General features: G+C 38.9%; 1 protein-coding gene across 3 annotated transcripts; it reads right to left on the bottom strand.

The window, feature by feature from the left end:
* Positions 1 to 1650: 1650 nt before the first annotated feature.
* On the bottom strand, positions 1651 to 22138 carry LOC133521249 (isocitrate dehydrogenase [NADP] cytoplasmic). 3 transcript variants are annotated; one of them, XM_061856099.1, is made up of 2 exons: positions 21990 to 22138; positions 1651 to 3048 (listed from the first exon to the last, which is right to left on the bottom strand). In XM_061856099.1, exon 2 carries the CDS (start codon positions 3036 to 3038, stop codon positions 1812 to 1814), a length of 1227 nt encoding a protein of 408 aa, XP_061712083.1. In that variant the 5' UTR covers positions 3039 to 3048; positions 21990 to 22138; the 3' UTR covers positions 1651 to 1811. The 3 variants fall into 3 exon arrangements, with proteins under 3 accessions (XP_061712083.1, XP_061712084.1, XP_061712085.1); XM_061856100.1 differs by lacking the exon at positions 21990 to 22138 and adding an exon at positions 21686 to 21842; XM_061856101.1 differs by lacking the exon at positions 21990 to 22138 and adding an exon at positions 21399 to 21544.
* Positions 22139 to 22474: the final 336 nt, after the last annotated feature.

Below are 22474 nucleotides of genomic sequence, written 5' to 3'. Positions count from 1 at the left end.
TAAAAAAAACGAGGCCGCGAAATCGCGACCCCGGAATTACGATCGGACGTGAATTCGCGTCTTCGGCATCCGAGATAAGAATTATGAAAATTACAAATGCACTGAATCTAAAAACCAGCAACAGTATAATATTATCCTTCATAAATAAAGTAACATTTTGGTATCAGCATTTAAGTACAGTTGTTTTCTAGCAAAAAAAAAACACAACTCGAGGACGCGAAATCGCGTCCTCGGCATAACGATTACACATAACATGGGACGCGAATTCGCGTCTTCGGCATCCGAGATAAGAATTATGAAAATTACAGATGCACTGAATCCAAAAACCAGCAACAGTATAATATTATCCTTCATAAACAAAGTAACATTTTGGTATCAGCATTTAAGTACAGTTGTTTTCTAGCAAAAAAAAACAAATAACTCGAGGACGCGAAATCGCGTCCTCGGCATTACGATTACACATACATAGGACGCGAATTCGCGTCTTCGGCAATGAATGGGTTAACGCGTTCACTCCACGTAGTCGATTCTCAGGTTTGTCCATAATTTATCGCTGTAACAGCCTATTGTTGCTTAAAACTTAACTACCTGTGCAATACCATACCATCTTCGAATACTGGCTGAAGTGCAAAGTTTATTATTTTTACCTACTTTATCTCTACAAGCGTAGTAAAGATGACAATCGGACATCGACAAACGAAATGTAAAAATGTATCGGAATGACAGATCCTATGATAAGTCACGTGACTATTTCCATAGATTATTAAAGTATTAATTGGCATTTTCTATTAACAATTATAAATTGAATAATAAACTCATCGTTATAGTAATAAATGTAATAATGGATGTCATTTGTTAAGTTCCTTTTATTTACGTCAGCTTATATTATAATAGAAACCTATGGACACTAAAGGCATTATAATAGTATTTTATGCAACAGTTGTATAAGAAGGGTCAAAAAAGGCGAGTGGCGTGAGTTACAATGTGAGCCGGAGCCGAAGGCGTAGGCGAACATTGTAAAGGAATACGCCACGAGCATTTTTTGACCTACTTATACAACGTTGCATACAATATTTTTTCCTACAAGTCAACAAAAAAAAATCTTAAGTTAGGTAAACAAAGCAAAAGTATATAGCCAAGACGCGCGAGCATACCTTGTTACGCGCCCAGCCTGCCCCGGGCCGCGGCCGGCCGGTCAGCGACACCTCGTAACTCATGAGGCCCTGGTACTTGCTACTTGCTAAATTAAATTTTTGGACAGTTTTTTCTCAATTTTGGCCACCGTAGCCTACGGAGACTAACAAGCAACGCTAAGCGGTTTTCGTAGTCTATGGGTGTTGCTATATTACGGGTGTCACATGCGTGTTTCTGACTTATGAAGTAATTATTTTTACTATGCAACCTAATGAATATTTTGTAAGTTGGCAGCAAAGCACTTAGTTTAAAACTGTATTCGTTTTGGTTTTGTTAGTTTGGTAGCCATCAATCGCAGTAACGTTATAGCGATTAAAAGCACAAGAGCTTTTATGAGGAATAGACAATTAAGACAATATAGACTTTTCTTGAAATCTTTTATGTATGTTCTTATATTCCTGTTAATGAATGCATAAATGACAGATAACAGTAGAGGAGTAGGAAAAAACATTTAAGTTAATTATAATGAAATACATTTATTAAAATAAGAAAATATTAATACAATCAAATAAATAAAAGCGTATAAATTCAGCTCTTGTATATAAGTAGGTACCCTTTATCCCATTTTGAGACAGAATAGTAAAAAACTCTTAAATCTAGAGTTTCGCTTCAGGCAGTCATTTGCCAAGGCGCTTCTTCAAGTTTTCGGCCAGTTTATCCATGAACTCGAACGTTTCGTAGTAGTCCGACCGTTTTACATTATTCATACCCTTAATGCAAATAGCAAGATCTTTAGTCATGACGCCTCCTTCAATCGTATCGATACACACGCTCTCGAGGGTCTCAGCGAAGTTCTTAAGTTCAGCGTTATCATCTAACTTGGCGCGATGTAGCAAGCCTCTCGTCCATGCGAAGATGGAAGCAATAGGGTTGGTGGAAGTCTCCTTTCCTTGCTGGTAGAAACGGAAGTGCCTGGTCACGGTACCGTGAGCAGCTTCGGCCTCCACTGTCTTGCCGTCGGGGCAGATGAGCACGGAGGTCATGAGACCCAGAGATCCGTAACCCTGAGCGACAGAGTCCGACTGGACGTCACCGTCATAATTCTTACAAGCCCATACGAAGCCTCCTTCTGATTTCATGGCGTAGGCGACCATGTCGTCGATCAGCCTGTGCTCATACCAGATCCCGGCAGCTTCAAATTGTGCCTTGTATTCCTTTTCGTAGATTTCTTGGAAGATATCCTTGAAGCGTCCATCGTACTTCTTGAGAATGGTGTTCTTGGTGCTCAAGTACAAGGGATATTTCCTGTCCAAAGCAAATTTGAATGAGGAATGCGCAAAGTCGATAATGGATGCGTCAGTGTTGAACATGCCAAGAGCAACTCCGGCACCCTTGTACTCGTTAACGACGTGCCTAATGGGCTCTCCAGAGGGAGGCGTCCAGATGAGTTCGAGTTTGCCTTCGCCCGGGACAACGAAGTCGGTGGCCTTGTACTGGTCGGCGTGAGCGTGACGACCGATGATGATGGGCTTCTCCCAGCCGGTGACGAGGCGGGGAATGTTTTTGCAGATAATAGCTTCCCTGAAGACGGTACCTCCAAGAATATTACGGATGGTGCCGTTGGGGCTCTTCCACATTTTCTTGAGTTTGAACTCTTCTACTCTGTTCTCATCGGGAGTGATCGTGGCGCACTTGATGCCAACATTATATTTCTTTATTGCGTTGGCGCAATCGATTGTGACCTGATCGTCAGTCTTATCACGGTATTCCATGCCCAAGTCATAGGTATGCAGCTCGATGTCCAGGAAGGGCAAAATTAGCTTGTCCTTGATGAGGTCCCAGATGATTCTGGTCATTTCATCACCAAGGATGTCAACGACGGGTCCAGCCTTGATTTTCGACATGTTAGATGTTCTGTAACAACAATAACATATTAACATTAACGAAAACAATCGTTGAATATGGAATTGGTCTACCTACATCCAAATTCGATGGATCATGCCAATCACTATTTGAATCATTTTGAGTACTGACGTAACGTATGACTTTGAGTAGTGATTTTCCTTGCGTTAAGTCACTTATGTAACTATTTGGACATTCATTATTGTCCAGTGCGACAGTCAATCTATCCTTCAAATATCTGGGGGCTCGGCCGTGCCCCCGCCAAGACGAGACAAAGGGTCATGTTTTCTTAGTATACTTGACTCATAAGCACCTAATTTTTTTTTTTCTATCTAGCTATGATTATTTTTACGTCTTGAAGACTATGATACCACAAGGTCCGCGTATATGTAGGTACTTCTTAACTCTAAAACTTACTAGAGTAAACGATTCAACTGGCTGTTATAGTTTCAGACTTACTTCCTTAATTTTCTTGCTCATCGTCATATAATTTATTTATTTATTTAGACTTTATTGCACAAAACATATACAACAATGTACACATGGCGGACTTAATGCCAAATGGCATTCTCTACCAGTCAACCATAGGGCCAAAGAGAGATATCAGAGAGAATTGGTGCAGATAAAGAAATATATTGTATGAATAAAATAAAAAGGAAACCATACTTATAAACTACATAAATAATTAATAACAATATGTAAACTACCACATATTTATAGAAATATATTACCACATACTATAAATAATAATTATTATTATTGACCAAGCATCAGCGAAGGTCTCCCGTTTCTACTTGGGCAAAAATGCTTTTGTATGTCCCGATATTCTCCTCTGTAAGTCGCATTTCTTAACCGATTCTCGTGAAATTTTGGAGCTAGTTTAGAAGTTTAGTTAGATTTTTTTTGTATTTTCGTTTTTTTCGAATATTTTCAAAATGGAGGAAATTGGCCTAAAGGACTAAACGTCAGTAATGTCTATGCCATTTAAGACTACTGTGACATCGCTATGATAATACTTTTTTATTTTTTTATGCTTATCACGAGGGCTACAGCTCACAGAGCCACTAATATATGTACCTATTAGTAATATGACCTGACCTTAAATATATGGACCCGGGTACGTCCTTAAACTACGTCCAAAAGAGAGGTTTGTGAATGTCATCTCGCTTTGTGTGGTAGGGCACAGCGCAGCGGATGTCATTCCAGATTTAGAGCGGAGCCCAACAGAGGAAGTACCTCCACCTTACAGAAAACCGCAGACAAATAACACTAGACCCTACTCATAGTGTTGTGTTCCTGCCGGTGAGTAGCCAGAGCTCATCGAGGGGGGGGGGGGGGGGGGGGGGATGCTAGGGTCGGTAACGCGCATGTAACTCCTCTGGAGTTGCAGGCGTACATACATAGACTACGGAGACTGACACTGACATAGTATAAAAAAATCATGTTTTTGTCTCATTCGAGAGATACTTTACAAAATCGCTGAATCCAATGGTATTAGGATGTTCGATAATATAAACTACTCGTATTAATTTTTATTGTTGTTGGATATTATTATTATGTAACTAGATTATCGAAGACCCCTGCGCTCCTAAGCGATGGTTACGCGCGTTATCACATTATTAACAATAATATTATAACATAGGTAGGTCACTCACTCGCAATATTAACCTTGATAATGAACGAGTACACTATTTATAAAATTTATTAGCGTATATCGCAAAAGCATAAAAATGGCTAGCTTAAGTGCCTAGATCTAGAGACCATTTCTCTAATAAATCTGGTCGTTATTATGAAAAAAAAGCGGCCAAGTGCGAGTCGGACTCGCGCATGAAGGGTTCCGTACAATTTAAGACGTATTAAAAAAAAATCTTCTTACTAGATCTTGTTCAACATTTTACCACTTTGGACACACATTTTACCACTTTGGAAGTGTCTCATAGATACCTTACACGTATATGTTTGATGAAAAATTTTTTTTTTTAATTTTATGACGTATTAAAAAAAAACTACTCACTAGATCTCGTTCAAAACAATTTTCGGTGGAAGTTTGCATGGTAATGTATATCATTTTTTTTTTTTAGATTTTTCATTCTGTTATTTTAGAAGTTACAGGGGGGGGGGGGACACTTTTTTTCACTTTGGAAGGTTCTCTCACGCAAACTATTCAGTTTAGAAAAAAAATATATTAGAAACATAAATATCATTTTTGAAGACCTATCCATAGATACCCCACACGTATGGGTATGATGAAAAAAAAAATTTTTTTTTAATTTCATGACGTATTAAAAAAAAACTACTTACTAGATCTCGTTCAAACCAATTTTCGGTGGAAGTTTACATGGCAATGTATATCATATATTTTTTTTAGATTTTTCATTCTGTTATTTTAGAAGTTACAGGGGGGGGGACACACTTTTTTTCACTTTGGAAGGTTCTCTCACGCAAACTATTCAGTTTAGAAAAAAAAAATATTAGAAACATTAATATCATTTTTGAAGACCTATCCATAGATACCCCACACGTATGGGTATGATGAAAAAAAAAATTTTTTTTTAATTTCATGACGTATTAAAAAAAAACTACTTACTAGATCTCGTTCAAACCAATTTTCGGTGGAAGTTTACATGGCAATGTATATCATATATTTTTTTTAGATTTTTCATTCTGTTATTTTAGAAGTTACGGGGGGGGGGGGACACACATTTTACCACTTTGGAAGTGTCTCTCGCGCAAACTATTCATTTTAGAAAAAAATGATATTAGAAACCTCAATATCATTTTTGAAGACCTATCCATAGATACCCCACACGTATGGGTTTGATGAAAAAAGATTTTTTGAGTTTCAGTTCTAAGTATGGGGAACCCCCAAAATTTATTGTTTTTTTTCTATTTTTGTGTAAACATCCTAATGCGGTTCATAGAATACATCTACTTACCAAGTTTGAACAGTACAGCTCTTATAGTTTCGGAAAAAAGTGGCTGTGACAGAATCGGACAGACAGACGGACATGACGAATCTATAAGGGTTCCGTTTTTTGCCATTTGGCTACGGAACCCTAAAAAGGCTACAATGTTCCTTTGCATGGGGCACACTACACTCCATCCATATCGAAAAATTACACCGTAGCGCGTGGAATTTCGCACCGTCTACCTACTAATGCTAATAAGGGATGAATTACCTATGTACCTATCTTAGACACGCTTATTAGTTATAAATATTATAATATTACGGCGAACAATGGGTATGTTAGAAGAACGAGACGGTTACTATGATTCAATCGGTAGGTACCTATTTTTGTGTTAAGTAAGTGTATACGTGCCGTATCAATGGCAGTTGCTATTGATACCGCGTATAAGGCGTATATATATATATATATATATATATATATAAAGACAAAAATAACATGTTTATAGCAAGTGAGTATAAATCTTCAAAAAATAACTCCATTATTGTGTGTATATGATTAAACATATTTAAATCAAATAAATGAAAAGTTATTAGATTCCCCGCTAATTTCTCATTTTGAACTAGATTCTTATGTGACATTACATGAAATAGGTATTAGTCATTGCGGTATTTTTACTATAGAGAAGCCATGACCAAAAAATGAAATTATCGCAATCGCAACCTGTAGAGGGAGTCCGGGAGACTTGACCAGACATGAAACATTTTATTAAAAGTGACAAAATCAAATTATTTATTTTATCACTGTGATATCACCTAACGATATCTATCTGGCCATGACAAATGCATGCTAACTAAAAATAATTTTATTTTGACATATTATATATAATGATTCAAGTCCTCCACCTGGTCAAGTCTCCCGGACTCCCTGTACCACGCGACCAAAACGTCGTAAGCATCGTCAAATTCAAGGCGCTTACGCGTTTTGTTACTATTGTTGGTAGGAACTCAAGTCTTTCGAGTCTAAATTGAAGAACTCGACTCGTTCTTACGAGACTCGGAGCTTAAAAAACTTCTGAGTCTTTTAAGTCCCGAGTCGAGTCCTTTATTGAGTCTTTTTTAAGCGCAACTCAAAAGGACTCGAGTCTCCGAATAAAGGCTCAGTCAACAATTTTATAGGCTTTACCTAAACTACAGTAAAGGAAATAGGCGTTATTGTATGATTTATGTTATGTACACCCATGAATTTTACATTAAGACAACGCATTTAGAAGTTATTTGTAAAAAAATTACAAGTTCTCCGAAAAGAACTTAAGTCTGTATAAACGACTCGGGACTCTAATAAGTCGAAAAGAACTCGAGTTTCGTCTTAATTATACGAGTCTGAATAACTGAGTCGAGTCTTAAAGCCGAGGACTCAAAGGCCTCGAGTCTTAACAGACACTTTTTGTTACGGTCTCGTTATTTGGGGTAATCAATTGTTTAATTTGGGCGACATAAAACTTGTACGTATATTATTCAAAAGAAATGGGAGAGTTATAATATAAGTGTACCTAATAGGACCTTTTGACTTTGGCCTAGTTACACATAGACTAGATTATTTTAATATAAGTAAACTAAACAAATGTTTGTTGATTACTTTAAGCAATTTCCTAATATCCGAACAAGTACATCCTGCAAGATTAATAGTCACGCGATGTTAAAGCGTGAAGTAAAAAGTGAGATGCAATGTCTATAAAAATATTTAATAATTACCTACTTAGTAATTAGACAGCTAATAATAATAACCTTATTTAGACAACAGTTATCTTTACTGTAAATTGTACTTGCAGATGTCAATCCCAATAAAAAAAATAACGATGATACACTCTGACTAACGTGGGACTTAAACCCACATCTTTGATTGTAATGTGGTCCCACAATAAAAAAGGAAATAAAAATATTAACATTAAAGTTATTTTACTGGTTGAAAGAAGAATATTTTTTGGTACAGTAGATAAATAAATAATTAATACCTATCAATTAATTAGTTATGCGAAATTAAATTAAAGTTAAAATCAACGTTTTTTGAAAATTCAACCCCTAAGGAGGGTTAAAAAGGGGAATAGTTTTGTATGGGGTTCAAGATTTATTTTGAGCTAGGAACTTGAAACTTTGTAAAACGGTATTTTGTTAAAATAGAAGAAAACTAATTTCAGCGTTTTTAAAGCTCATCCCTCAAGGTGCTGAAAAAGGGTTTGAAAGTTTGTATGGAGATAAAAAAGTTTTTTGCTTGTGGGACTTGAAACTTTATATAAATGCATATTGTTATAATTCAAGAGAAGTTATTTCAGCGTATTTAAAAATTCATCCCCTAAAAGGGTTAAATAGAGGTGGACAGTTTGTGTGGGGTTAAAAAATTAGTTTGACCTAGGAACTTGAAACTTCGTAAACAGATATTTGAATAAATTAGAAGAAAACTAATTTCAGGGTTTTTGAAAATTCATTTTTCAAGGTGGTGAAAAAGGGGTTAAAGTTTTTATGGAAATCAAACATTTTTGTGCAGGACTTGAATCGTTATATCACGGCATATTTTTAGAATACAAGAAAAAATATTTCAGCGTTTTTAAAGATTCATCCCCGAAATGGGTTAAGGGGTTTATAATTTGTAAGAGGTTTAAAATTTAACTTAAGATAGGAAATTTAAACTTCGTTAATTGGTACTTCATTGAAAGAGAAGAAAACAATATTAAGAGTCCTTATTCCTACAGACGAGCGTATTTTGTAAAATGCTTCCTTTTTCATTCAAGATTACGACGTAACTATTAGTATTTATTCAAAAACTGATAACGTACTTAAATAATCGTTTCCTAAACTAGGGGCTCCAACAGTTCAAATTTTCATTTTCTCTTTTAAACCTCTTTTTTAATGAGGTTTTTTGGGAGTCTTTTCCAAATTTTGCAGTGAGATGTGGCGTTTCGGTTCTCAATTTTGCTATAAACAAGAATCATTTGGTACATGAATGACTACAATTTGATTCAACATATCTCGTACGAGGGGCTGGAATGATTAACAATCGAAGATTCATTTGAAAAAACTGATAAAATACCTTCCGAGTTTTCTTCATTTTTTTGGCGAAAACAGGGTTTTATTATATTTTATTTCCGCAAATTGTACGCATATTTTGCTTTAAAAATAATATTATAGCAAACTGTAACTTTATGTTAACCTATAAAAAAAAAATTGTAACTATGGGACCTACATTGCCGTAAATTTATATTTTTTTAAAACACGTATAAATCACGCAGCAGCGACGCCCCGCTCTCAGTCCGCGCGGAGCGCGCTTAGAGGACGGACCTGTGCTCGATTGTCAGGCATTCGTTGCGATCGTAATCAGCTACGGAGTTCCGAGAAGTGCTATATACTGCGATTAGAAAATCTTAATAAAAGTTCATTTTTTACAGTATGCCTAACAGACTCGCTTATTGATGGATTTTCAGTGTTACTTTTTTTTTAATACTAAGTCGGTGGCAAACAAGCATACGGCCCGCATATGTACGCCTGCAACTCCAGAGAAGTTACATGCGCGTTGCCGACCCGAACCCCCTCCCACCCCTCGTTGAGCTCTGGCAACCTTACTCACCGGCAGGAACACAACACTATGAGTAAGGTCTAGTGTTATTTGGCTGCGATTTTCTGAAAAACGCATTTTCACTTGAAATTACGTTAGGGTTTGCATTATCATTTTTGACCCGGATGAAGTCCTGCAAGTTCTCATGATGGAGTCAGGAGTTGGTCACTAGAACTCCTAATCTACTAATTATAATCCCATCGTGTTTGGGCTCAAAAGATTTGCCCTGACGAACACCATCGATCTAGATGAGGTCCAGGGTCTCATGATGGAGTCAGGAGTTGGTCACTAGAACTCCTAATCTACTCATTATAATTCCATCGTGTTTGGGCTCAACAGAGTTGCCCTGATGAGCACCTTCAATCTAGATGAGGTCCAGGGTCTCATGATGGAGTCAGGAGCTGGTCACCAGAACTCCTAATCTACTCATCATAACTCCATCGTGTTTGGGTTCAATAGAGTTGCCCTGACGAGCACCATCAATCTAGATGAGGTCCAGGGTCTCATGATGGAGTCAGGAGCTGGTCACCAGATCTCCTAATCTACTCATCATAACTCCATCGTGTTTGGGCTCAATAGATTTGCCCTGATGAACACCATCGATCTAGATGAGGCCCAGGGTCTCATGATGGAGTCAGGAGTTGGTCACCAGAACTCCTAAACTACTCATCATAACCTCATCGTGTTCGGGCTCAATAGATTTGCCCTGACGAGCATCATCAATTTAGATAAAGTCCAGGGTCTCATGATGGAGTCAGGAGTTGGTCACTAGAACTCCTAATCGTTATAATTCCAACGTGTTTGGGCTCAAAAGATTTGCCCTGATGAGCACCATCGATCTAGATGAGGTCCAGGGTCTCATGATGGAGTCAGAAGTTGGTCACCAGAACTCCTACTCTACTCATCATAACTCCATCGTGTTTGGGCTCAATAGAGTTGCCCGGACGAGCATCTTCAATCTAGATGAGGTCCAGGGTCTCATGATGGAGTCAGGAGCTGGTCACCAGAACTCCTAATCTACTCATCATAACTCCATCGTGTTTGGGTTCAATAGAGTTGCCCTGACGAGCACCATCAATCTAGATGAGGTCCAGGGTCTCATGATGGAGTCAGGAGCTGGTTACCAGAACTCCTAATCTACTCATCATAACTCCATCGTGTTTGGGCTCAATAGATTTGCCCTGATGAACACCATTGATCTAGATGAGGCCCAGGGTCTCATGATGGAGTCAGGAGTTGGTCACCAGAACTCCTAATCTACTCATCATAACCTCGTCGTGTTCGGGCTCAATAGATTTGCCCTGACGAGCATCATCAATCTAGATAAAGTCCAGGGTCTCATGATGGAGTCAGGAGTTGGTCACTAGAACTCCTAATCTACTCATTATAATTCCAACGTGTCTGGGCTCAAAAGATTTGCCCTGATGAGCACCATCGATCTAGATGAGGTCCAGGGTCTCATGATGGAGTCAGGAGTTGGTCACCAGAACTCCTAATCTACTCATCATAACTCCATCGTGTTTGGGCTCAATAGATTTGCCCTGATGAACACCATCGATCTAGATGAGGTCCAGGGTCTCATGATGGAGTCAGGAGTTGGTCACCAGAACTCCTAAACTACTCATCATAACCTCATCGTGTTTGGGCTTAATAGATTTGCCCTGACGAGCATCATCAATCTAGATAAAGTCCAGGGTCTCATGATGGAGTCAGGAGTTGGTCACTAGAACTCCTAATCTACTCATTATAATTCCAACGTGTTTGGGCTCAAAAGATTTGCCCTGACGAGCACCATCGATCTAGATGAGGTCCAGGGTCTCATGATGGAATCAGGAGTTGGTCACCAGAACTCCTAATCTACTCATCATAACTCCATCGTGTATGGGCTCAATAGAGTTGCCCTGACGAGCACCATCAATCTAGATCAGGTCCAGGGTCTCATGATGGACTCAGGAGTTGATCACCAGAACTCCTAGTCTATTCATCATAACTCCATCGTGTTTTGGCTCAAAAGATTTGCCCTGACGAGTACCATCGATCTAGATTAAGTCGAGGGTCTCATGATGGACTCAGTAATTGGTCACCAGAACTCCTAATCTATTCATCATAATGGTAATTTGATGGTGCTTGTCGGAGTAAATCTATTGAGCCCAAACACGATGGAGTTATGATAAATAGATTACGAGTTCTGGTGACCAACTCCTGACTCCATCATGAGACCCTGGACTTCATCTAGATCGATGGTACTCGTCAGGGCAAATCTTTTGAGCCCAAACACGATGGAATTATAATGAGTAGATTAGGAGTTCTAGTGACCAACTCCTGACTCCATCATGAGACCCTGAACATCATCTAGATTGATGGTGCTCGTGAGGGCAAATCTATTGAGCCCAAATACGATGGAGTTATGATGAGTAGATTAGGAATTATGGTGACCAACTCCTGACTCCATCATGAGACCCTGGACTTCATCTAGATCGATGGTACTCGTCAGGGCAAATCTTTTGAGCCCAAACACGATGGAATTATAATGAGTAGATTAGGAGTTCTGGTGACCAACTCCTGACTCCATCATGAGACCCTGGACTTCATCTAGATCGATGGTACTCGTCAGGGCAAATCTTTTGAGCCCAAACACGATGGAATTATAATGAGTAGATTAGGAGTTCTAGTGACCAACTCCTGACTCCATCATGAGACCCTGAACATCATCTAGATTGATGGTGCTCGTGAGGGCAAATCTATTGAGCCCAAACACGATGGAGTTATGATGAGTAGATTAGGAATTATGGTGACCAACTCCTGACTCCATCATGAGACCCTGGACTTCATCTAGATCGATGGTACTCGTCAGGGCAAATCTTTTGAGCCCAAACACGATGGAATTATAATAAGTAGATTAGGAGTTCTGGTGACCAACTCCTGACTCCATCATGATACCCTGGACTTCATTTAGATCGATGGTACTCGTCAGGGCAAATCTATTGAGCTCGAATACGATGGAATTATAATGAGTAGATTAGGAGTTCTAGTGACCTACTCCTGACTCCATCATGAGACCCTGGACTTCATCTAGATTTATGGTGCTCATCAGGGTAAATCTATTGAGCCCAAACTCGATGGAGTTATGATGAGTAGATTAGGAGTTCTGGGGAGTTCTGGTGACCAACTCCTGACTCCGTCATGAGACCCTGGACCTCATCTAGATCGATGGTGTTCGTCAGGGCAAATCTTTTGAGCCCAAGCACGATGGAATTATAATGAGTAGATTAGGAGTTCTGGTGACCAACTCCTGACTCCATCATAAGAACCTGGATGGACTTCATTCGGGTCAAAAATAATAATACAAACCCTAACGTGATTTCAAATAACACTGAAACTCTATAGCACTAATGTGCGCAAACGATTGGCATCTTGACTACGCAGCATGGGTGCGTAGCCACCATGCCAATCGATACGACAACGAAACACTATCTGTCTCTCTCTCGTACTAATATGCACAAACGATTGGCATCTTGGCTGGGCAGCATGGGTGCGTAGCCAACATGCCAAACGTTTACGATACGACAAGGAAACACTATCTGTCTCTCTATCGCACTAATATGCGCAATCGATTGGCTTCTTGTCTAGGTATCATGGGTGCGTAGCCAACATGCCAATCGTTTACGATACGACAACGAAACACTACTCTCTCTCTATCGCACTAATATACGCAAACGATTGGTATTTTGGCTAGGCACTAAGCAAGTGTGTGGCCAACATGCCAATCGTTTACGATACGACAACGAAACACTATCTGTCTCTCTATCGCACTAATATACTTTATTTATACCTGCAGTCATTTAGTAACTTCTTCATTTTCCATTGGTGTGAAAGAGACAGAATAAAGAGCAAGGGTTATAGTACACTCTGTAGTCTGTACACTTAGTAGTAGTGTACATAAAAAAAAAACTACTGTGCATATACAATAAAATAAAGAGTGCCCATATGATATCATATGACACTAAAATTAATGTTGCTTGAAATTATATTGAAAACTATCAAGATTATTCTAGTCTGCATTGAAACGCGCGTCGCGTTGCCGGCGCTCGCGTACCGAGCGCCAACGCCATCTATCGAGCGTTATTTCGTGAAATCGGAGAACGCTCCAAGGATTAAGGGCTCTTAAGCGTTTTTAAAAATTCATTCCCCAAGGTAGTGGTGCTTGAATGTTTCTATGGAGGTCAAACATTTTTTTGAGTGCGGGACTTGAAACTTTGTATATGGGCATATTATTAGAATAAAACAAAAATGATTTCAGCGTTTTTAAAAAATCTTCTCCTAAAATGGTTACAATAGAGGTTGAAAGTTGGAATCCATTACAAATGCTTTAAAACTTCATAGAAAACCATAATGTAAGATTAAAAAAAGTAATTTTCACGTTCTTGGAAGTTAGACCCCTAAGGGGGTTAAAAAGGGGATAGATGTTTATATGTGGTACGAGTTTTATTTTAAACTAGGCTTTTAAAATGGCGTTCATTGAAAGTATTAATCCCCCAAATTGGTGAAAAAAGGGTTTAAAGTTTGCATTACATTGGAATACTTAACTTGAAAATCTTCTTAAGGGATTATATCGAGAATTTTTTTTTCACTTTTATTCACTTTATTAACTTCGTAGGTTGTGTCAAATAAATCTCATGCGTTGTATAATTATTAACAAGTGCTTAACCTTCCCTACTGCTACCTTTTGCTGCATAATGTTCTATGCTCATGTATATAACCACCAACATACAAATCCGACGTAGTACGAAGTCGCGGGCAACAGCTAGTATATAATATGTTCTCTATGAAAGGGATAAACGGGCAAAACTAAATGCAGATGGGACTAGTCATCAAAAATATTAGATCTATTTTTATTTTATGGAGTTCAGAACTCTCATGGCAGACATGAAATAGGCACGAAATTTAGTGAGAATGTTTTCTAATCTATGATAGCCCTTGTGCTGTAAATTACTCCAAAACTGCTAGAGCCTTTATTTGTATTATGGGACAAGGGAAAATCTTATACAAATCGACCTTGTCGCTTAGTACCTAAGCTCCAAGAGGATTGTGTTGTGGGACTTGTGGGTATTACAAGGCAATATAAATTATATAATACAATAAATAGCTATAGATAAATATTTCAATGCATGAAAAAAACACAGATACTCAAATATCTGTGATAAACACAAATACCAGGATTCAAACCTGGGGTCTCTAGTCTCAGAAGCAGGGTCACTACTACTACAGGATCACTAGGGACTATGCTTAGAGGCCATTAAATAGAGCCATTTACAAAAACTTTTAATGTACCAGCAAATATTTCTTCAATAATAGTATATGACACCAGAAGGGCTAGGATGTTCGGCTCTTTATCATTTGTCACCATGCCTGTCACATTCTAGCAAGTATGTAAATGCGAAAGTGACAGGCGTAGTGACAGGTGATAAAGATGGAACCATGCTGCCCCCGCAGAAGTGAAATATATCAACAATATCTATATTATATAAAGCTGCAGCCCGAACATTAATTGACACGAATTGTTCTCCCGGAAGGAGGCGCGGGGGGGATTCGAGTTTGGTACGGCCGTACAGGGGGCGGTCCGGTGACCTCCGGAAAAATCCGACATTCGGTCTACCGGATCGGGACAGAAAAATGTTTGACGGCCCGGCTAAACGGTGGGAGATAGTGGGGGGGTGCTCGACCAAATGTCACAGAGGACCCTGGGCAGTTTCGGAGGCCGCCATTTTTTTTTCAAAATGGCGGATTCAAAATGGCGGCCGATTTTCAAGTCGGTCCCGGCGCGCTCAAATTTCGGTCACGGAATCTCGGGGCCCTCTAGATCGGTATGGAAAAAAAATTTTTGGAAAAAATCCAAGATGGCGGACACGATGGCCACTTTTATTTTGTATGGCAACTTTTAAACGGTGACAGATAGGTGGGGGTTGCTCGACCAAATGTCATAGAGGGCCCCGAGACAAATGGAATGGCATTTAAAAAAATTCAAAATGGCCGACTCAAAATGGCGCCGAAATTTCAAAACGGTCCGAGAGCGCCGAGAACCGGTATGTGGGTACATATGGGCCCCCGCGTTCGAAAAAAAATTTTTTTTTTTTTTTAGCTCGAAAAAAAATTTGTATGGGATTTTTTTTCGAATCCCCCACATGCTAAACGGTGAGAGATAGGTCGGGGGAGCTCGACCAAATGTCATAGAGGGCTCCGAGTGGAATCTGAATAAGAAAAAAAAAATTCAAAATGGCCGACTTTTTTTTTTTCTAAAACTTCAAAAAGGTCCGAGCGCTCTGAAATTTTGGTCGCGGTATCTCGGAGCCCCAATGACTCGTACGGAAAAAAAAAATTTGGAAAAAATCCAAGATGGCGGAAATATGGCCAGTTTACTTTTGTATGGCAACTCTCAAACGGTGCGTGATAGGTGGGGGGTGCTCGACCAAATGTCATAGAGGGCCCCAAGACAAATAAAACTGCATCAAAAAAAATTTCAAAATGACCGACTTTTTTTTTTTTTTTTTTTAATGTTGGTCCGAGCGCGCTGAGATTTTGCATGCGGCGAGCCTGGGGGGCCAAGATTACCATATGAAAAAAAGTTTTTTGGAAAAATCCAAAATGGCGGCGGACAGGGGCAAAGTAAAACTTCCAAGTAGGTTAAGCGAGCCCGAAGGGCGAGCTTCAGGCTGGGAGGCCGAAGGCCGACCCCGGCGGAGGGCCGAAGGCCCGGAGCCTTCACCCCGACCCCCAAGCGTGCAACCCCCAGTAACTAAAAGCGAGGCCGAAGGCCGAGCTGCGTGCGTACGGTGCTCCCAAGCGTTCTACCACGTCGACTGTCTTGATAAGCGGAGCGGGGGGGCCGACGGCCCGACGGCGACGCGTCGAGGCCAGCGAAGGCCGAAGGCCGAGCTCCGCGTAGGGCCGAAGGCCCGAAGCGTCACCTGAGAGGGGGAAGTTGGAGCTTAAACACGACCCAATAGGAAAAGTGTCTTAGACAAGCGAAACGGCGGGCCGAAGGCCAAAGGCCGTAGGCCCGACGTGAGCTTGTCAAGACACTTTTACTATTGGGTCGTGTTTAAGCTCCAACTTCCCGCACTAATCCCGAAGCGAAACCAACCCTCCCCGAGTGTCTTAAAAAGCGAAGCGGCGGGCCGAAGGCCCGACGCTGAGCTTCGAAACCCAGCGAAGGCCGAAGGCCGAGCTCCGCGTAGGGCCGAAGGCCCGGAGCGTCCCACTGGTTCGGCCAAGCACGCGAGGCCGAAGGCCGAGCTGCGAGAGTGCGGCCCAAAGCGGAAGTACAACCGCATTACATTTCACCTTTGGAAAACAAATATTCTTTATACTAAAAATAACGGGAAAAATGCATTTATAGAGCGAACCGGTTACAAGTTAACTGTTTTAATAAGCGAAGCGGCGGGCCGAAGGCCCGACGCTGAGCTTCGAAACCCAGCGAAGGCCGAAGGCCGAGCTCCGCGTAGGGCCGAAGGCACGGAGCGTCCCATTGGATCGCCCAAGCACGCGAGGCCGAAGGCCGAGCTGCGAGAGTGCGGCCCAAAGCGGAAGTACAACCGCATTAACTTTCCCCTTTGGAAAACAAATCTTCTTTATATTAATAACAACAAAAATAACGGGAAAAGTTATAAAGCGAACCGGCAACAAGTCAACTGTCTTAATAAGCGGAGCCGGCGGGCCGAAGGCCCGACGGCGAAGCGTCGAGGCTAGCGAAGGCCGAAGGCCGAGCTCCGCGTAGGGCCGAAGGCCCGAAGCGTCCCCTTCGAAGCTCGCCAGGCCCGCCGTTTCGCTTGTCTAAGACACTTTTACTATTGGGTCGTGTTTAAGCTCCAACTTCCCTTCAACCCCCAAAGTAACTATATTGCGAAGGCCGAAGGCCGAGCTCCGCGTAGGGCCGAAGGCCCGGAGCGTCCCATTGGATCGCCCAAGCACGCGAGGCCGAAGGCCGAGCTGCGGGAGTGCGTGCTCGCACGCGGACCATTCCTTGCAAGCAAAAGTACAACTGCTTTACCTTTTCCCTTTGGAAAACACAAACTTTTACACCTAAACAACAGCAACAACAACAAACACTACAACAACAACACATAAACAACAATATTAATAACAACATACGCAAGGCCGAGTGAATGCTCGCACGCGCAACAAAAGTACAACTGCAACACATCTTCCCTTTGGAAAACAAACTTTTTCACTCAAACAACGGCACCTACAACAATAACTCATCAATAACAACATCAATAACAGCACCAACTACAAAAACAACAATACTAACAACAGCACCATGCACACCGCGGGGCCCCCGGGCCCCGCGCACCAAGCAAAACTCTAGTTTGATTTATATTGACACATGAGATTATTACCCTGATTAGTTTAGATAACATTGATAATGCAACACGAGCTGGTATATCTTAGGTGTATGTCCTGTTAGAATGTTAAAAATACATTATAGTTCTATTATTGAGTAGCAATTTTGATATGAAACAAATTATTAATCATAAAAATATTTCTTATTAACATAGAATATAAAAATTCAAAAATATACAAGCTCCATTTAAATTATTGGTAAAAAAATCATCTTATCAGCTTATCACTGATAAGTGTGATAAGAAAAATTAAAATAGAGCAATTACAATAATTCTATAGATTTCACCTTCACCTTGAAATCACTTATCAGTAATTCTGTCATAATAAATAAATAAAATAAAAATAGCCTTTATTATTGAAGTTTTTTTTTTTTTTTTTTTTTACATTTGTAAGTATATTTATTTATCATTTCCATCGGCAACTCCAACTCGTCCCTTGACGAAGGCCTCTTCCAAAGTCTTCCATTTTGGTCTATTTCTTGCAACACTCATCCAAGCTTTTCCTCCAGTCTTTCTTAGGTCGTTGGACCATCTGTACTGTTGTGGCCCGCTTTTTCTGGTGTTATATCTTGGGCACCACTCCACAAGTTCTCTAGTCCATTTATCTTTGTTTTCCCTCATTATATGGCCAGCCCATCTCCACTTTTGTTGCTTGATCACTGATGATAGGGTTTTGGTCTTGGATTTTGCTTTTATGGTAGTTATTTTCACCCTATCTCTTAGCTTTATGTTTAAAATGGTTCTTTCCATGTTGTTCTGGCAAACATTTAATTTTTGTTCCTGTTTTTTAGTAAGTCCCCATGTTTGACAACCATATGATAAGACTGGTATGATACAACTTTTGAAAATTTTAAATTTCTGTCCTGTAGGTATTTCTTTGGCTTTTAGGACATCTTTCAATGACCAAAATTTCTTCCAGGCATTTGTGGTTCTCCTCTGCAGCTCTTTGTCCGTCTGGTCTTCCGGTGATATTACTTGTCCTAGGTATACATATTCATTCATATACTCTATTTCATTTCCATTAGCGTCTATTGGTGCCTTAGCACTGTTTGACATTAGTTTTGTTTTTGACATGTTCATAGATAGGCCAACTAGTTTGCTCTGTGTGTCTAGTTCTTCTAACATGATTTTCAGGTCTGTCGGGTTATCTGATACTAGTATTAGATCGTCAGCGAACCTTAGGTGATTTAGTTTTCTGCCTAGAATATTGAGCCCATAGTTTTCCCAGTTCATTCTTCTAAAAACACTCTCAAGAACTGCAATAAATATTTTTGGGGATAACGGGTCACCTTGACGAACACCCTTCCTTATTGGAAATTCTTCACCTAAACGTTCTAGTTTAATTTTAGCCGTACTGTTGGAGTAAATTTCTTGTATTATTCTAATATATTTTTGTGAGATTCCTTGTTCGTTGAGTGTTTTCCATATTTCCGTATGTTTTAAAGAGTCAAATGCTTTATTATAGTCGACAAATGCTATGTAATAATTCATTTGGTATTCCTGGCATTTTTCTGTGATTTGTTTAATTACTAGTATATGATCAATTGTTGAGAAATTTTTACGGAATCCCGCTTGCTCTCTTGGTTGGTTTTCTTCCAAGGTTTTCGTTATTCGTCCCAAAATTAGTTTTGAAAAGATCTTGTATAAATTACTCATCAAGCTTATTGGTCTATAGTTGTTAATTTCGCTTTTGTCTCCTTTCTTATGAAGAAGAGTGATTGTAGTTTTTGTCCATTGTTCCGGTATGGTTTCCTGTATCAAGATTTCATTGAAAAAGTCAGTTAGTGGTTTTGATATGTAGTTGAGGGCTGCTTTTAAAATTTCATTGCTAATGTTGTCTTCTCCCGGAGATTTGTAATTTTTTTGTGTAATTACTGCATACTCTACTTCTCTCATTAAGAAGTCTGGAACATTATTATTTTTACTTCTGTGATGATTTTCTATTGTTACTTGGCTGTCACTATATAAGTTTTTGTAAAATTGTGTGGCTGTATTTAGGATTTGTAATCTTTTGGATTCTTGTTTTTTAATATTACTGTTTACAGATGGTATCCATGAAGTTTCTTCTTTGAGCTCTTTTATAGCTTTCTTAACTCCTCCTGTTTTCTCTATGCAGTTTTGTATTTTATCTAATCTGGTTCTATATCTGTGTTGTCTAATGCTATCATTTATTCTTTTACTAATACTGGTTATTTCTTTTCTATTTTTTGTCCTGTCTGTAAATAATGCCCTCCGTAGTGTAATAAGATTGCTTGCTTCTGGCCCTATTTTATCTTTTTTCTCTGTTTTTAATCTGAATTTATTACTTAACTCTTTTAATCCTTTTTCCAATATGTTATATTTATCTTGTATACTCGAGACTTGGTATGTTTTTGCAAGTTCCTCTGACAAAGTGTTCCCATACTCTTCAGGTATGGATTGAGGGATCTGTATCCTGTTGCTCTTTATATGTTTTCTTGAGTGTCTTGGAGTTTTAACTAATAATTTTGCACGCAATAGTCTATGATCTGAATTAAAGTCTAACTTGTTCACTATCTCTATGTTAAGAAAGTTGTTTTTATTATTACTAAGTATAAAATCCCTTTCATCTTTTATTCCCTTTGGTGATATCCAGGTCCATTTTCTGTTAAAGTGTTTCTTGAAGAATGTGTTCAATATATATAATCTGTTCTCAGTTGCGAAGTCTATTAGTCTGTTTCCGTTATCATTTATTTTACCTGTGGTATATTTGCCAACTCTATTATTGTAGTTGTTTTCCAGGTCTCCGAGTGTGCTATTGAAATCTCCCATTAATATTTTGTTTTTGTGTGTGTTTTCTAAGGCAATTGTGAGTTCTCTGTAGAAGGAGTTTTTCATATCTTGTGTAGCTACATTGGTCGGTGCATATACCTGTATAACAGACCACTTGCCCGAGCCAGACAAAGATGGAACCATGCTGCCCCCGCAGAAGTGAAATATATCAACAATATTTGATTTATATTGACACATGAGATTATTACCCTGATTAGTTTAGATAACATTGATAATGCAACACGAGCTGGTATATCTTAGGTGTATGTCCTATAAAAATTCAAAAATATACAAGCTCCATTTAAATTATTGGTAAAAAAATCATCTTATCAGCTTATCACTGATAAGTGTGATAAGAAAAATTAAAATAGAGCAATTACAATAATTCTATAGATTTCACCTTCACCTTGAAATCACTTATCAGTAATTCTGTCATAAGTTAAACATAGGTAGAGAACCAACTGAATCAATAATGATTCATGAATTCTCAAAAGAATGCAACATGATTTACTTAACTTACTGTGTAATTACATACCTATAAAAATACCTATTGAAGGCAGTCTATAGGAACATAAATTTATTATTCACCGTAGCCTCAAGTATTAAAAATAGTTATAAAAATAAGTAACAGATCCCAGAAACACCCTAAATCACTTACATGCTTATTATTTACAATTCTTTAGTGAATAAGGGACTCACTGCAACTAGTAACAGGCAAGTGAACTTCGATTATTAACATTCTATACCAATTACAATTGTAAATCAAGGAGAAACCTTGAAAACAGGTTGTCGCCGAGTAAACAACCAGTACAAAGTTCAAGTTGCTACCTTCACACCTATATAAAGTCCCTATATTAAGTCCATAAATAAAATATTTAATTGACATCGACATGTTAATAAGTATATTTAAGTAAAGGAAATTATGAATTCGTGAAAGTTGCTTACCAATAGTAATAATATATAACCAATTGGACACGTCGTACCCTACCGACTACCACGAATCAACTGCTCTGTCTGTTGATAGTAATTGATAACAGAATAAAGAATAATTTTGACTGAGCAATTGTACGAAGTCATTATGATTCCGTTTCAGAGTACAACCGGCCACATCACATTGCCGTCTAATAGGAGTAAAAGAACTTAAACTAAGTAAAATTACTCAATCATTACTGGCACCAAGGGGTTAAGCACACGAAATGAATAATCTTCGTAAAATAAGCATCTTATAATTAAAAAAAAAATTACCTACCAATTAAATTAGCAGTAGAAAAGAACCCAGAACTGTCAGCCCGGCCGTAATAAAGTTCCTTTCGTTCCGTCACATTATCTTCACGTCACAGTTTTATTGATAGTGCCGTACACTTGTACCGACGATGTTTGGGTTATTATCGATAGATTTAATGAATTTTGACATTGACATTTTGTAATGAATATAGTACTTAACTGGATTAGACGTGGAACTGGGGGGGGGGGGGCGAACGGGATGGTCTTATGGAACATCTCATACTCATTCTTTATTGGTAATAGGTAATACATGTGAACTTACATAACTAGTACAAATAACAAAAAAAAGGAATTAAAATTACAACACATTAATTAAAATACATTAGCTACTTGCGTAGGTGTTATTATTTCTTTTATAACGATAGGCAAGCGTTTGACCACAGCGTTATTATTATTATTAGGTAGTATTTTCATCAATATTTCGCAGTCAGAAATTCTTTTATATTATAG

Source organism: Cydia pomonella, chromosome 9, assembly GCF_033807575.1.
Source record: "Cydia pomonella isolate Wapato2018A chromosome 9, ilCydPomo1, whole genome shotgun sequence".
NCBI lineage: Eukaryota > Metazoa > Arthropoda > Insecta > Lepidoptera > Tortricidae > Cydia > Cydia pomonella.
Note: the sequence above shows the minus strand (reverse complement) of the source record. Positions and strands in the feature narration are given on the sequence as shown.